The sequence below is a fragment of the Equus quagga genome, chromosome 11 (assembly GCF_021613505.1).
Source record: "Equus quagga isolate Etosha38 chromosome 11, UCLA_HA_Equagga_1.0, whole genome shotgun sequence".
NCBI lineage: Eukaryota > Metazoa > Chordata > Mammalia > Perissodactyla > Equidae > Equus > Equus quagga.
Window position 1 is genome coordinate 90,820,358 of NC_060277.1, and position 17,074 is coordinate 90,837,431.

The window sequence follows — 17,074 nt, forward strand, 5'->3', positions numbered from 1 at the left end:
TTCTGTTCCCTGCGGCCCCCTCAGGCCTCGGCGCACCCGACGGCTCGGTGGATGTCTGTGGAATCGATGAATCGGGGGGAGCCTTCACAGACCTTGCAGAGGAGGCGGAAGGCCCGTGGGTCCTGAGGCGGGGCCGCCCCGCCGGCCGTTCCCACCCACTGTGACTCCCGCGAGCCGAAGAAGTAGCGGCAACTCAGAATCCCCTCGCCTGGCAGCGGCGCGGGGCCGCCCCCTCCCTCCTCGGTGCTCCTGCCGCCTCCGCCCCCTCCCTCCCTCCATCCCTCCCTCCCGCTCTTTGTCTCCCTGGCGCCTAGCCTCCCCGCCACGCGCCCCCCGCATCGCCCCTCCCGGGGGACGCCCGCGGACCCCTGCGGACGCGACGCTAAGCATATCGGCCTGCCAGGAGGGGGCCCCGCGTCCTCCGGGCCTGTAGGCGGGGCGGGGAGGTGGGGTTATCTCTCTCTCTCTCTCTCTCTCTCTCTCTCTCTCTCTCACACACACACACACACACACACACACACACACACATACACGCGCGCGCGCGCGCGCACGCAGCATCCTCCCGTCAGGTCTCCTTGTCCAGCCCCGCCCGCGCCTCCTGCTTCCTGCAAACCTTCTCCTTCTCTCCCCACACTCCACCCCCCGCCCCATTCCCTCTAGCTCCAGGACCCTCCTCGCCGACCCCCACCCCCACTCCCGGGATGAAGCGGATCGAGCCAGCCTGGAGCCCCCCGCGGCCGGGGTGACGGTCCCCCGCCCCTCTCCCGCCTGGCCCCCGCCCCGAGCACCATGGGCCTGAGGGGTTCCCGAGGCGCCGGACGCTGAAGATGAGTGTTGCTGGAGGTGAGGGGCCGGGACCCCAAGGACCCTGAGGTGGATGGGGAAGCGGAGCTGGGCGTCACTAGGGCTCGTGGTGGGACCCCCGAGTGCGGTTGGATGGGACGAAGTCGACAAGGGCCTTTCTTCCCCTATCCCAAGGGGGACCGCACGGAACTAGGGTGTTGGGCTGTCAGGGGAGGGGGGCGAGATAGGATTGTGTCCCTAATCCTCTCCCTCCTGCCTGCCGCCTGGAGAAATTAATTTAAAAAAACTGCTGTGGGGGGAGGGGGAGAGGACTTAACTCCTTCTTGCCCGGCGCAGAGTTGGATGGATGGATTGGAGAGAAACTAGCCACCCGGCTCTGACTGGGGGATAGGGGCCCTGGGAGTGCAGTGGGTGCCCTGTCCTGCGCCCCTACCCCGTCTCCAGCGGCGCTTGGAGGGGGGATCCGACTCTTGCCGGCTGCCTCAAGCCTGGGCCTTATGGGAGGGGGCACTGCTTTCTCTAGCCCCACAACGGCCTCCTCCTACCCCCAGCCCCCTCTCCCGTCCATTCCTTTCCTTCCCCGCCTTTCCCGGTTGCATTTCTCTCTTGGTCTCTTTCTCCTCTTCCAGGGCCCCTTTCCTCCTGCCTGCCCGGCTGGGGGCCTCCCCTCTCCCTGCCCGCGGATTCTCCTTCCCTCCTGGCCTGCATCCCTTGGGCCTCAGTCAGGGCTGCTGGAGCCCTGTCCCCAGGACTACTTGCCCTGGCCCCACTCTCTGTCTCATCTCTTTCTTCCTTCTCTCTGCAGCTCTGTGGACTGACTCTCCACCAACCTGTCTCTCTCTTTTCCTACTCCCCACTTCCACTCCAGGGCTTGTGTGTCCTTTCTTTCTCTTTCTCCTTCCCCTGGGTCCCAGGAAGCTTTGAGCTCACCGCTTCCCATTCTCCCAGAGAAGGGTCAAAGGTGCTCCTGTCTGGGAATTGGAAGCTTTGGGAGGAAGGAGTGGCCTGGTAGTCAGAGCCCAGACTGTGTGTGTCCAGAGGAACAGGTTCATTTCCGCCTTGTGGCAGTTACCTGGTTGAATGTGCATGTATGAGTATGTGTGTGTGTGTGTGTGTTTGTGTGTGTGTGTAGGAGTGTAAATGGTGGGGAGAATTCGGTGTCTCATTTTCCAAGGCTCAGCTTTGGAAGGAGGGGGTTGGGTGGGAGGGACCTGGTGACCTCCTGGATAATGTGCTTCGGACAGTGTAGCAAGGATCGCCCATACACACCCCAGGGACTTAGTTGTTGAAGAGAGGAAAAGAAACCAGCTTGTGCTGAATCAGGATGGATTGGGTGCTGGTGGGAGCTGGAAGCCCCAGCCTACCCCAGAGGGAACCTGAATGAGGACTCCATTCATATGAGGGTCTCCACCCTGGCCTGGGACCTTAAATAAAGAAGACATGGGATCTCTATTCTCAGGTAGTCTAAGAGAGGAGGCACCACTACTGTCCTCAGAGAACCTCCATTCTGATGGCAGAGGCAGTACTTATCTTCAGAGAGTCCCTCCCCTCATGGGGAATACTGGCCCCTCTCCTCAGGGAGCTCCCATCTGATGTCAGGGAGACATGACCCAGATAGGGAATCAATGAAGTATGAAAAATCCCGCATTTCCCAGTGGTTGGGGAAGAGTGGATTTAGAAATTACGTGGACGAATGGGAGGAGAGAGGGCTATCCAAGGCGGCTGTCTGGAGGAGGTAGCAGCTGGGTCCTGGTTGGCTGAGGCTTTGTGGTTGAATGAGGGACTTTAGTTCATTCTTAGGGGCAGCCTCCCTTCCCATCTGGCCCTCCGGGATAGGAAGAGAGGTTCTAGAACTTCTTTGCTACTAGCACCCAGAGTTCAAGAATGGCAGGAGGGTTCTTGAAGGCCCATATCCCTGGCCCCTTTTCACACCTCATTTCCTGCTTTCAGAGGCAAGCATCCGTGGAGCCTGGGTGGAGCTGGTTTTGAAGCTTCTCCAACCAGCCCCCTCCCTCGGCCCTTTCCTCATGAGCACCCCACACAACTGCCGATCATCACCCAGGATAGGGCCGAGGGGCAGGAGACTGGAGTCAAGTTTGAGTTCTGCCTCTTATCTCCTGCATCCGTTTTCCCATCTGTAAAGTGGGGATACTGAGACTCCCAGGCCAGGCCAGCTCACAGTGAGATGATGTCTATGTAATAACAAAAGAGGAGAGTTGGAAAAGACCCCAGCAGGGGGAAAAAAAAACCCCAAACCCTAGCTTTCCTACACCTGTCAAATGTGTGGTCTGGCCCAGTGCCCTGCCTTTTTCGTGGGGACCTGAGTGTTAGAAGTAACTGGAGATCAGGTCTCAGCCATGCTGTATGCTCCTGCCCCTGAGCTTCCCTGCCCCTCTGACCCCCAGGCCTTGGTCTAGGGCTGCTGCTACATCTGCTAGGAAGCCTGCTCCAATTGTTTCAGCTTCATAGATCCAGCTTCCCGACCCGCCCTCCCTTCTTGCTTCCCACAAAAGCAAACCAAACCCCTACCCATCCACACTTCTTCCCAGAACATACTTGATGCATCATAGAGATCTGGCTGTCCACTGTTCTGCTGAGTACTCCTCATACCCTCCTGCATCTGTGAGTCTCTCTAGAACTGTGAGAACTGTGAGTTTGTCAAAAACAGTGGCCCTGCTGATGGTGCCAGCTTCCTGAACAGCTCGTGTTCAGGAAGACAGGTGGTGAGCACACCCGTGATGGGGGGTGGGGGAGGCAGAACTGGGTGATGGATGGGAAGATGGATGGGTTATGGATGGGGGTGGATGATGGATGGGTGAGTGAATGAATGGATGGATGGGCAAGCAGGTGGATGGATAAGTAGGGAGGGAGGGAGGTGGGTGGATGGAAGAACCTGGGTTCTGGTCCTGATTTTGCCGTTAAGTTGTTCTGTGATCTTAGGCCAGTCATTCTGCCCTCTGTTTATTTGTAAAATCAGAGGATTGGATTTAATAATCTCCAAGATTTCTCCCAGATTTGATGTTGGACAATTTATGATGATTCAAGTTTTTAGGGAATGCTAATGATGGAAAGGCCCAAGACAGTGAAGGGGAGAAGTTCAGTGACCCATGTGGAGGCGCACAGCAGATCAGCCCAGAGCAAGACCGCAGGACACAGCCTGGGTCTACAGCCTGGATGTGCTTCTGCCCCTACCCTTCTGCTCCGGCCTCCTGCCCCAACGCCCTCCCCCGCCAGGGAGAGGTGTGGTTCAGATGACTTCTCTTCCAGGGGGCCCGGAAGAAGAGTTCTAAGGGGAGGTGAGGGGCCAGAAGGCCCAGAGCAGGTAGCCATTGGCGGCTCCCTTGCTTCCACCAACCTGAACCTTTCATCCACAGTCTTTTTCTCTCTCTCTCCTCACTTGTCCTCCCCAGCTCTCTTGAGTCATGGCTTCTTCAAAGCTCCGAGAACCCGCGGATGAAGTTTTCGGTAAGTTCTGTTTGGCTCTTTCTCTAGCCAAGGCCAGCTGGCATGTGGTGGGGGGAAGGGGTTCCCTTGGGGACTTCAGTGTGTGTATGTGTGTGTGTGTATTGTGACCTTCCAGCCTGATTCTTTGTCACTACTATCTGAGTGGACGTGCCATTTACAACAAAAATAATAATAAGCGTCCTCGCTAAGTGCTTGTCTCCCTGCCAGGTACTCGGCTAGCATCCCCACCTCACATGCACTGTATCATTTAACCCTTGCAATAATGCTAAGAAGAGTGCACATTTTACAGACAAGGAGCCTGTGGTACAGAGTGGTAAAGTGACTTGCTTTAAAGATCACACGGCAGGTTGGTGGCAGAGCTGGGACTAGAACTCCAGACTGCCCAACTCCTTGCTCTCAGTCACTATCCGTAGAGCTGTATCCCCCAGCACAGGTGACACACATTACCTCCAAGTCACATAAACAAGGAACCTCACCCTGCATGGATGTGCATGGAAATCAAAGGCATAACACACTCTCAGCCTCAGTACTCCCAGGCCGGTCCGTCCATGCACGCTGGGGTGCAGATACACGCTGGGGTGCATGCACACACCGGCTGCACCATCATTTACCCCCTGTAATCTTTCTATTGTGTGGACTGGAGAAAGACCACTCCACCTGACTGGGCAGAGCTCCCAGCATGCACTGGGTGGAAAAGCTGTTTCCCAGCTGGATTTGGTGGAGGAGTCAGTGAGCAAAGGCCATGGAGGAACAGGAAGGAAGAGGTGGAGACAGAAAGAAGAAGCTGTCTGAAGCCTGTAATATGTGCCGCCTTCAGGGCGGTCACATTTGTGCCTATGGCCTCAAGGGGCTTCCAGTCTCTCCTCCCTGCCTTCTCCTCATCTCTACCTTCCTTCCCCTCTCCTCCCCTCCTCCGCTGGGCACCTCACTCTCCCCTGCCACCGCACATGCCCTGGCACTGCCAGGAACTACTTCCTGCCCTGGCCTCCCTAGGACCTGTGAAGTGGAGGGTTTGCCTCCAGGATGCCCCCAGCCCTGGACTGCATCTGGGCCTCAGACTCTGAGCATCTCCATCTCCACTCAGGAGGCCCGACCCCTGGCCTGACAGAGATGAGCTCCCCCTTCCCCGGCTTCTCAGCCTCCACTCCCCCACCCTTCCTGTTTTCCTTCTCCCAGACCTGCTGAGGTAGCTGGCTGCCTTGCCTGCTTCCAGATGCAAAAGGCAATTAAATATTCATGACTTCCCACTGCCCAGGGCTGGGCTAACTCCCGCAGAGGGGAGAGAGAGGGAGAAAGGGAGAGAGGAAGAGAGGAAGAGAGAGAGATGGAGGGAGGCATAGAAGGAGGTGAGAGAGCCTGGTAGAGTGAAGCATTGGAGGAGAGGCTGGCCTCACCTTGCCTCAAAAACCCACAGACCCCTTAGGAGTCCCTTTGCTCCCTAGACCCTCCAAGGTAAGATGACCACAGCCTTGATGTGGCCCAGAGTCAGGAGCAAAGGGCCCCCTGGCCCAGGGTGGCTGGGCTCCAGCTGAGTGCCAGAGGGGTAGAGAATGCTCATCAGCTCCCCCTCTGCACCCTGGGCCAAACCTTCTGAGCCTCAGTTTCCCCACATATAAAACGAGGGGTTGGACTCACAAGTCGCTCCCATCTCTGCCTCAGAGGAAGTATAGCGGGCTTGGTAGTTACAAACTGAGCCTCCAGAGCCAGGAGCCAGACTGCTTGTAACCCTGGCCCGCTTTTCACCAGCCGTATGCCTACAGGCAAATTAAGGCTACCCTGGGGATTCCTGGAGTCTCTTCCTCCAGGGTTGCGGGGAGTTTTAAATGAGCTAGTAATTGTAGAGCACTTAGAACAGTGCCTGGCACAGTGAGAGCCCCCTAAGTGCTAGCTATCATTATTCTGTGTTTCAGTCCCCAGTCCTTAGTGTCAGGGAGCAGGGGGCAGAGGGCTCCCTCGCCCAGCTCAGCCCCAGGCCTGGAAACTCTAGAAGTGAAGCAGGGGCAGTTAAGGCAGCAGAGCAGCGGTGTCGAGCCTGGGGTCCAAGATAGCAGTCCTCTGACAGGACCTCTTGCCTCTCCAAGCCACCACCCACGGTCCCTGGATGACTGCAACAGCCTCTCTGAGTCCACCCTCCCCCTTCAGCTTGACTATTCCCTTTCCTTGCAGGATGCACTGGTCCCTGGTAATCCTCAGACACTCCCCGCCCAAGGCCACACCATCCCCTCTCCTTAGAAAGCTCTCTCTTGTTCTTTCTACAACCTTGGGTCTTTATGGCCACCCAGACTTCAGCCTGGCCACCTCCTCTAAAGTGGTAGCCCCCCCACCACTCCCTGTCTCTTTTGTCCATTCCGCAATATTCCTGAGCTCCGGCTCTGTGCCAGGCTCTAGTCTAAACCCTGGGGAGACAGCACAGAACAAGCCAGATAAAGTCACTGTCCTTGTGGAGCTTGACTTCTAGTGCAGGGGCAAGCAGGGGGATGGATAATAAAGTGCACATAACTAAAGAAGGAACATATCAGACGGCGAGGAGAGGATTAAGATCCGGGTGTGACGGAATGGGGGCATCAGCACTGCGTGTGTCTTGAGTCCATCTCTGCCCAGCTGTGCACCGGTCCTTCAGTTCATCAAACATGACTGAGCACCTGCTCTCTGCCAAGCCTTGCACCAGGCTCTCATGGTACCCAGTGGACAGTGCAAGGCCTCCCCCTCTGCCTTGTGCAGACCCACAGGTGACACGCGTTGCCGACCAGATCATAGTGCTGAGGCTGAAGAGGCGCAGCTGTCCAGAGTGCCGGGAGGTGATGTACCGGCGCTGACAGCCAGGCCAAGGAGGGGTGGCGAGCGATGGAGCAGAGAGAGCAGCATGAGCGCGGGGCTGGAGGCGGGGAACGAAGGCAGAGGCAGGTCTCCAGGTAGCTGGGTATGGGTATAAGCAGGTCACTACTGTTCCCACAAGAGTAGTGCTTCTGAGCACTTACAAGTCTCAGGCATGATGGTGAAGCACTTCATATACATGATCTTGTTTAGTGCTCACGACAGCCCTATAAGGAAAATATGCCATCTGGACCCCATGTTACAGATGAGGAAGCCAGTACCTAAATGTGAGTAACTTGTCCAAGGAACTGGAGTCAGCCCGGGCCGTTTGGCTGCAGGGCCTACGCTCCACCCCGCGGAACCGGTGTTGTGTAAGAGCATGCTGTGCTCTGCTGTGCTGCACGGAGGAGGGAGTGTGGGAACATGGAGCGGTGCGCTGGGCCCCTCAGACCTTGAATGGAGGGCTGAGAGGCATGGACTTCATGTTGTTGGCTTTGGGACCCCCTCCCCCAACTGGGTATCAAAAGCAGGAGAGTATGGGACACAGTCAGAAATGTGTTCTAGAAAGTTTCTTCCAGCTTGTGCAAAGTGGGGAGGAAGGCAGACCAGAGGCAGGGAGCTAGGGATGGACGGATACTGAGGCCATGCTCTGGGAGGGTGGGGGCGGCGGTGGGCCACTGGTGAAGGCCTGAGCTAAGGCAGTTCAGTCCCAACCGAGAGGAGAGGCCAGGTCCCCGGGGATGAAGAAGGTAGATCAATAGAACTGTGTTCTTAAAATAATATTTACTAAGCACCTACTATGTGCCAGGCACCATGTGATGCCTGTGTGAGCAGAGTGAACAGAATAGAGAAACATCTGCCGTCATGGAGCCGACATTCTAATGGGTGGAGACAGACAGTAAACTAAGAAAGTAAAATACCAAAAAAATAGTATGCCAGAGAATTATAAATGATACAGGCAATAAATAGGGGAGGGGCTCTGGGGTATGATAAATTGGGTGGTCAGGGAAGGCCTCAGTGAGAGAAAGCATTTAACCAAAGACATGAAGGAGATGAGGGAGAGAACCAGACAGAAACCTGTGGCAAGAGCCTTGCAGGAAAAGCGAAGAGGGAGTGCAAAGGCCCTGTGGTGCAGGCTAGGCTTGTGTGAGGAAGAGCAGGCAGCCAGGGTGGCTGGAGCAGAGAAAGCGAGAGAGAAATAGCAGCTCAGTGGTAGGGGAGCGCAGACTGAGTCTGGAAGGCCACTGGGGGAACTTTGGCTCTTTTCTGTGTGCGATGGAATCACCAGAGGGCTCTGAGCAGAGGAGTGACATGAGCTGACACGTTTTATCAGGATCACTCTGGCTGCTGTGTTGAAAATAGACTGTAAATGGGAAAGGGAGGGAGACCAGCTGGGAGGCTTCTGTAATAATCGAGGCAAGAGTTGAGGCGATGGTGACCTAGACCCGGGAAGCTGTGAGTTCTTTCTCTCCTCTCCCCTTCCCTGCCCTCCCATCCTCTCCCCTCTCCTTCCTTCCTCTCCTCTCCTCTTCTCCTTTACTCTTCTGCTGTCTCTCTCTCCTTTCTCTCCGTATGTGTGCACACAGACAGTTTTTGGAAATCAAAAGTGGAGGGAATCTCAGTGTTTTCTATCACGTGCTCGCGTACTTATCACTCAGCCTCAGCAATCATCAACTCGTGGCCAGTCTTGTTTCCTCTGTATCCCCTTCCACCCTCCACTCCTATTCCCCAGTATTGTTTTGAACCTAATCCAAAACATCATATCATCTCACCATAAATATTTCAGTACGTCTAGATATATTTCAAAAGTAGAGCTAACAAGAATTGTGAGTGGATCGCTTTGTGGGGTGGGAGGGAAAGAGAGGAGTCAGGGATGACTCCAGGGGTCTGGCCTGAGCAGCTGGAGGATGGAGCTGCCATTCACCGAGATGGGCAGACTGGGAGGAGCAGCCTTGGGGGGTGAGGAAGTCGGGAGTCCAGTTTTGACACATACATTGAAGATGCCTGTTGGACCTCCAAGTGGAGGTGTCAAGTAGGCAGCTGGACACATGAATTACCAACTGGGTCTGGAGCTTAGGAGGACGGGCAGCTTGGAGCTGTCTGAATGGGGTGACTGGGTGGACGACGGGGCCTTTCACTGAGCCAGGGAACAAGGAGAAGCCAGTTTGAGGCAAGGTGGTGGGCTCATTTTGATGGGTTGAGTTTGAGTGCCTGGGTCTCTGACATGGCAAGTTCCCCGGCAGGTGCTAAGGTGCCTGGGCTTGGAATTCAGGGGAGGGGTCAGGGCTGGAAAAGACATAGGTGATAGTTAAGCCAGGAGAGCCACTGGGGTGGCTTAGGGGAAGTGTGCAGACAAGAGAAAGAGGAGCAGGCGATGGGGGTTCCCGAGATCATGGTTGGGGCAGGGGGGAGTCGGGAAGAGAGGTCTTAACCCAGCCTGAGGTCTGGAAGGAACCTCTTCTGCCAGGAGACCCCAGTACCAAACCCAGAGATGCTGCAGAGTGAGGGATGCATGCTCAGGTGGAGCGAATGAAAAGTGAAACTAGGAGCAATAGAGTTTAAGCAGGATACATTGGGTTTGCCTGCTCTTCCTCCATGTCCTCATCCGGGACCCAGCTCTGTGCCACTGACCCCAGGACGGGACAGGCTTCAGGGGCCAGCGAGCTTTCCTCCCTGCTGCTGCCACCAACTTGTAGGGGGTTCCTTCTGCTCCACTTCAACTGCAAGCCCTCCAGATGCTCCGCAGTGCTGTCTCTGAGTGCAGCGCTGAGCATGGCACAGCAAGTCCCCAGCAGGGCCAGTCTTCGAGTCAGACTAGCCAGGCTCAAATCCTGGACCATTGCTACCTTTGCTCAGCTGTAAAATGTGCATAATAGCTGTCCCTGGCTCACTGGTTTGCTCTGAGTAGATGAGGTGCCGTATGTACATTCTGGTGCGTAGTAGGCCCTTCTTCCGTGGTAGCCATTATTACCATGGTCTCCCCAGCTTCATGCCCCAGCCCTCCCCTCCACAAACCTAGTCTTCAATTGCCCTAGAGGTGCACCCCGCCCCCACCAACTTCCGTACTTCCCATCATTGCATGTACCAAGCTTGCCACCCAGACCCAAGACCCAGCGTTGGTATTTCCTCTTCAGACCCATCCAAACCCATGTCCTGCTGTGTGTGCCTGGGAGAGCTTCCATCACACTGCTGTATTTACATGCTCTCGTGTCTGGCTCCCCCGGAGACCGAGAGACCCTGTTTTCCACCTCATCTGTATTCCCAGTGCCTGGCACTGGGAAACATTTGTTGAATGTCTGGGGTGTGAGTGCAGGTGGCCGCCTGAGGCGACCCTCTGGGCTTGCTGTCCTCATGTGTCTGGTCTCTGCCCCCTCTACCTGGTTCGCAGACTTGGACTTGGCTGTGCCAGAGACCGTCAGACTGGACAGCAGTTTACACAAGGCCCGGGCCCAACTACTGGCCAAGGGCCGGAGACACCGGCCCTCTCGCTCAAGGCTTCGGGACAGTGCCAGCTCTGCAGAGGATGGTGAAGGCTCCGATGGGCCCGGAGGCAAGGTTGGGGCAACCCACCCGATCACATATCCCCACCCACCCTTCTGGCCCCTGGATAATCCCTCCAAATCGCTCTTCCAGGGAAACCACACCCCCAGGCTTCTGACATAATAATGCGCACAAATATTAGCTGCATTCACTTCTGGCTCATTTCATCCTTTCAAGGAAGGTGTTATCACCCCCATCGGTTCAGTAGCAGTCATACAGTTAGTGAAGCAGGCGGGATTCAACCCCAGTTTGTGTGACTGAAAGCCCGGGCACCCCACGGCCCACGGGCACCGGGAAACCCTCCCTCCAGGCTCCCTGCCTTGGAGGCTCCCATGCAGTTTATAGGGTGAACCCGTTCCCAGACGCTCCGGGAAGCGGGGAGGAGGGTTGGCGGTGAGCGGCTGCCCCCTCCCCCAGGTGAACGACGGCTGCGGGAGCCCCCTGCACCGGCTGCGCTCGCCGTTGCACTCGGGCCCGGGGTCCCCGGCCGGGGGCTCTTTCTGCCTGGATCCCCCGGGGTTGCGGCGCAGCCTGGACGAGGACGAGGCGCCGCCCTCGCCGCTCACACGCTATCGGCCCCTGCACAACGCCGCCTCGCACGAGGGCCTGGCCGCCGCCTCCGGCTCACCGCCGCGCTCCGCACCCTCCTCGGACAGCTCGCCTAGCTTCGTGCGCCGCCACCCGCGCGCAGAGCCGCACAGCGAAGGTGAGCGGCAGCCGGCGCGGCGCCCCCTGCTGGTGCGCGCCGGGAGCGCAGCGGCCCCTCCGATCCTTCCCGCAGGGTGGGCGCCGAGGGGCAGGACTGGACCAAGAGGGACCGGGTGGCTTGCGGGGAGGTGGAGAGTAATCACCGCGGCTCATTCATTCATCAACTGAGCACCTACTATGTGCCAGACACTGTTGTGCACTGGGACACATAGGTGAGCAAACAGATGCGGCCCTTGTCCTCATGGGGCTTGTAGCTTCAGGGAGAAACAATCAAATAATTCCTTATAGTTTAGGGGGAAGCCAGCAGAGCATCCCTTAATTAAATGTGTAGTTACAAGCTGTAAGAAGTGCTATCAGGGAAACGTGCACGGTGGCAGGAGAGCATATACCAGGGTGAAAGGACCCAGGTTGGGAGCATGCTGGAAGGCTTCTCTGAGGAAGTCACAGATTGGAAGCCAAGATTGGAAGGGCTAGAAGTTGGCCAAGATAAAATTAACAGTAAATAGTAGTGGTTCCTACTTTTTCAGAGTGGTTTACGGTTTGTATACGGCTTTCATAAACATCCCATTAGGCCCCATGAAATAAGCAGGTGTTATTATTCCATATTTGAGATGAAGGAAACTCAGGTAAAGTGACGTGTCCAAGGTCACACAGCTAGTGACGGGCACCAGAGCCAGGTCGCCTGATTCTAAGTCAAGAGAATTTCTACCACTTCGTACTGGCACCTGAAGGAGGCAGGCAAGCCACCGTACATACATTCTTTCCCTCTCTTCCCCGAAAGATGACAGCCGGGATGCCAGCCCACCTGAGCCTGCCAGCCCCACCATTGGCCTGGATAAGAAGACTCGCCGAAAGTTCCTGGACCTGGGGTGAGTGGAGGAGGGACCAGAACAAAGGTGTGGAGCTGTGGGGGTCAGGGGCAGCACAGGGGCAGCACCGCCCCACTCCCCCCGCCCTCACCACAGGGTCACCTTACGCCGAGCATCCACTAGCAAGAGCCGGAAGGAGAAGGGCAGCAACCGCCTGTCCATGGGCAGCAGGTAAGAGGCACCCACAGCGCCTCAGCACAGCTTCCGCCCCTATCTCCCTGTGGGTCCCGGCCCTTCCCTCAGTGCCCCTACCCATGCAGGGCGCTCTCTCCACAGGGAGTCGGTGGAGGCGTCCGGCAGGTCAGGGGGCTCCCCGTTTCTGCCCTTTTCCTGGTTCACAGACAGCGGCAAGGGCTCTGCGTCCTCCGGCAGCACCACCTCCCCCACTTGCTCCCCTAAACATGAGGGATTCAGCCCTAAGAAGTCAGCTTCCCAGGTGAGTCCATTGCCATCTCGCCCCCAGACTGAGGTGGCATGACGTCATACTTGACCTTGGCTTGGGCTGGGCTCCAGGCATTCTGGGCATCCATTTGTCCATCGATGGAGCCATTCAGTGATTCATTCATTCATCCATTCTCTGAGTTCCTGCACTCACTCGGTCACTCATTCATGTTCTGAGTAGTTGATTCATTCCCTGCCTCATCCATTCAACACACATCACTGACCACTGATTGCCCTGGTGTATACCCAGCCCGAGGTCACCTCGTTCCTGCTGACTATGCTACCTGGCTCCATTCTGGCCCCATGTCCTGTCTTATGAGCTGGGCTACCTGTGTGGTGGCATAAGGCTTGTGGGATATAGAGATAAATAGGACCCCAACCTAACTAGTGCTCAGAAAGCTCACAGCCCTTGGGAGAAGTGAGACCGAGTCACAGAAGCAACAATGAGCGTTCGCTTATCCTCACACAGCACCCTACAGTTGACAAAGCTCCAAAGGCATGTTTTTGCTTTCCTCTCATGAAGGCTCAGTGAAGTAGGGAGGGCAGGCATGCTCTCCCCCACTGCACAGATGGGCAAATGAAGGCCCAGAGAGAAGGGACTTGCCCACAGACTCGCATGGAGTTAGCTGCCAGGTTCTATGACCCTGAGCCCAGTGCTCATTCTGTGGTTCTGTTCCTTATGTGCAGCTGGGGCAGAGAAGATCAGGAAGCTGGGAATTCAGGGGAGAAGGAGACCCTTCTGACCTGAGACTTCCTTCTTTCCTCCCTCCTGGCATGCCTTCCCTTTCTTCCTTCTCTTGTGCTGGGGTCCTGGGGATACCACAGTGAACAGACACAGTCCAGGCCCGCATAGAGCTCACAGTGCAGGGAGGACAAGGACCTCTAACCAGGCACTTACAAGCCAGGGTGCTAGAGGCTATGGTGGGGAGGCACAAGGCAGGGACACCTGATCCAGCCTAGGGGAATCCTGGTTGACTGCCTGTAAGAAGCAACACCTAGTCTGAAACCTCCTCCATTCCTGCTAACTATTCTGCTTGACTCAGTTCTAGCCCCATGTCCTCCCAGAGGCCTCAGATCCTGATGCCCCACACAAGTCACAATGTCACATGTGCCTGCCCAGCTCCTGGCTCATGCATAGGGTGCACTGTGTAACTCCTGGTACCCAGTCCCTGACCTCATCTCCATCCGGATGAGGGGTGGTGGGTTGGGGAGACTCCCTTGGGCTTGGGGGTGAGCTGTCTCCTCAGTGGCATGCACCTCCCACTGTGTAGGAATCCACTCTGAGTGATGACTCCACACCCCCCAGCAGCAGCCCCAAGATCCCGAGTAGTTCCCGGCAGGAGGCCAAGTGTTCCTACCCCTACCACACGCTGTCCCAGTCTTCAGATGAGGTGAGCAAGCCCTGGCCTCTGACTCTGCTGGCTGTGCAGGCCACAGGCCACGTGTAACCCCTCATTCTCCTTGGTCTCCGCCCCAGTTCCTGGATGAACCTCTCCCTGCTGTCCACCACTGGACCAGTCAGCAGGTGGGCCAGTGGCTGCACAGCCTCAATCTGGAGCAGTATGCTGCTGAGTTCGCCGCGCGGCAGGTGGACGGGCCACAGCTACTGCAGCTCGATGGAAGCAAACTGAAGGTGGGTCAGAGTGGAAGGGCCACGCCCCAGCTGGAGCCTAGGGCAACCTTCAAGGGTTGGGAGCTCCTCATCCTGACCTTTTCACTCCCTGAGGCCACTGCCCTGACCTCTGACCTTTAGGCAAGGTCCTTGACCTAGTCTTTGCACCCCTAGCACGGGTCACCAGTCTGACTTGAAACTCACGCCCAATTCTTTGGTTTGACCTTCAAGCTCCAGCCCAAGTCTCCAGGTTGACCTTGACCTCTAGGACTACCATATTACCTGCCTCTTGACTCTAATGAGTCTCCTGGTATGATGAGAAGCCAGGCCTCTCCCCTGATCGCCTTGTCTGATTCTCAGTCTTGGAAACTGGTGATAGCGGGGCTGTTGGGGGGCCTCTGATGGCTGTACTGGGAGGTTTCTGGCATTTCCCACCCTCTGCTGAGTTGTGGGGAACAGGTGATGAGGACAGTCCCCCAGGAAGCCGCTGGAGTGGGAGGGGCCTCAGCCACTGAGTAGCTGTGTGACCTTGGGCAAGTTGCTCCCCATCTCAGGGCCTCAGGGTGTTGGACAGGGTCGTGCCAAGGCTGAAATCTGAATGGAGGAATGGGAACCAAGGGGGAGGGGGTGGCAATGGGCCTGGTACCCTCCACCCTGATCTCTCCCAACCACTAACGTTGCAAATTCTTGCCTTGAGGGTCACATCCATCACAAGTCTGGGATGTGTGGGCCACAGTTCAAGGAGGGAGGACACACAGAGCTCCAGAGAGATTTCACCTGGGGCACAAAGAACCCGGGGCTTGGGTTGGCCAGGGCCGGCGGTTCTCGGCTTTCCCTCACCCTCCATTCCTCCCCCAGAGCCTGGGGCTCACCAACTCACATGACCGGGCGCTAGTGAAGCGGAAGGTGAAGGAGCTGGCGGCGGCTGCTGAGAAGGAGCGCAAGGCGCAGGAGAAGGCCGCGCGGCAGCGAGAGAAGCTCCGGCGCAGGGAGCAGGAAGCCAAGAAGAGCTAGGGGCGGGCGGGGCAGGCACTGGCACCCGGGCACCCAGGCGCGGGTGGCCATGGGCTCGGCCGGCACAGGCCTCAGGGGGATGCGGGGCCTGGACGCCAAGCTTGGGCTGGCCTGGCCCCACGCTCTCAGGGGGTAGACGCCCTCTCACCCTGTCACTCTATCTGGACCCAGATCCCCAAGAAAGGGAGACCCCAGGGAGAGGGCCCAGTAATAAATCCAATTTCAAGGACTCGTTTGGCAGAGTTCCTGGGAGAGGTGGCAGCTTATGGGAAGAGGGCAGAGAGCGGAAGCTAGTCTGCAAACCCAGAGGCACCTGGGTCAGTCTGACCCTCTGCCCTCAGGCCCCGCTGGTGCTGGGGCCCACAGTGAGCTAGAATGCCCGCCTGCCTTCCAGAGGCCCTGAGACGGGGCCAGGGTCCCAGGGCTCAGAGAGTAGCTGAGCACCTCGGCAGGAGGTGGACAGAGTTGTTCCTCTCCAGCTCTCCAAGGAGGCTGTGTGTTGGGAGAGCTCTGTTCTGCTCCCCAGGCAGGCTGGTGGGCACTGCAGCAACTTGCACTCAGGGTAGACTCCCAGTCTGCACTCAGCAGGAGGGCAGAGAGAGCAGCAGGTTATCTCACGCAATCCTTCAGAAGGGAGGGAGGCTGGAAACCTCCTCCTCCTTTCTCCTTCCCATCCCGTGAGTCCTAATGGTGAGATGACATCCATACAGGCTTGCCCCTCCTGGGGCCCATTCAAGGCCTGGCCGTTGACCCACTCTCCAGCCCAGGGCCCCCTTCTCCTCCTGCTGCTCCCTCAGAGGGCACCTGAGCCTTCTTGGGGATAGAGCAAGCTTGGGAACTGGTACGGACAGAGGACATCCCCTGCCAATGCCTAGGTGGTACTGAACTGGTGACTCCCCACCCCTGCCAGGCAGAGAGGCAAAATCTAGGAGGTCCCCTGGACGCTACTAGACTGGAACGGTTCATCGGCCCTCCCCCATCTGCCTTGGTTCCCGTTGGTGCCTCAGTGGGCTCTGGAACTGGCAGACAGTGCAGGCTCTGGTTTGCTGGGCCCCAAGGAGGGGTGGGGCCAGCCCCCTTGGTGGGGTGGAGCCCATGGAGAGACGGCATCTATCACTGTAGGCAGGGAGTGTTCGGGTATGGCACTGGCCAGCAGCTAGTCCAGCTTTGGGAGCATTGGCCAGAGGTACCGATGGGGCCAGGGCGTCTCTGCTTAGAAGCACCACACACCCCCATCTGCCTGGAGTGGTGGACAGGACCCTAGGCACGCTGATTTCCCTCATTCCTGCCCAGCACTGGGGCTTGAGGGCCACCCTGGTATAGCCAAGGCCCTGTCTCCCTGGGATTCAACCTTTTACTTCTCTTGCTATATAGGCTGGGAGAGGGGCTTCAGAGGGAAACAGGTATGGGGGCACTGGCAGCATCTGGCCCTGGTGGGGGTACCGATGGGGAGGCTGGATGGCACCCAGGTCCTTGAAGCTATCAGGGGCTATATGGGTGCCCACCTGCATGTGAAGGGGGGAGGCGGTACTCAGTTTACTTCAATAAACACTAATGACGTGCCAGTGACCTTTCTGTCTGCCCCAGTGGGGGGCTGGGCTGGGTCAGGAGGCTCTGCCGTACCCCAAATGTGGTGGGGTGACATGGCTGTCACCAGGTGCTGCACTGTCCGGTGTTCTGAATGGATGGCTTTATGGGGTGGGGTACTCGTGGTACACACCGGGCTGTGTCCTGAGCTGGGTGGGTGTCCCGAGCGCGTCATACGTTGGTCACAGGGACTGCAGCCTACATGCACTTGCACGTGTGG

General features: G+C 57.4%; 1 protein-coding gene across 1 annotated transcript; it reads left to right on the plus strand.

Moving 5' to 3' along the window:
• Positions 1–555: 555 nt before the first annotated feature.
• Positions 556–16,798, plus strand: SAMD14 (sterile alpha motif domain containing 14). The gene is made up of 10 exons (XM_046675817.1): positions 556–843; positions 4,215–4,269; positions 10,472–10,638; positions 11,041–11,329; positions 12,113–12,200; positions 12,297–12,371; positions 12,477–12,636; positions 13,913–14,032; positions 14,119–14,274; positions 15,112–16,798. Exons 2-10 carry the CDS (start codon positions 4,227–4,229, stop codon positions 15,265–15,267), a joined length of 1,254 nt encoding a protein of 417 aa, XP_046531773.1. The 5' UTR covers positions 556–843; positions 4,215–4,226; the 3' UTR covers positions 15,268–16,798.
• The last annotated feature ends 276 nt before the right edge of the window (positions 16,799–17,074 follow it).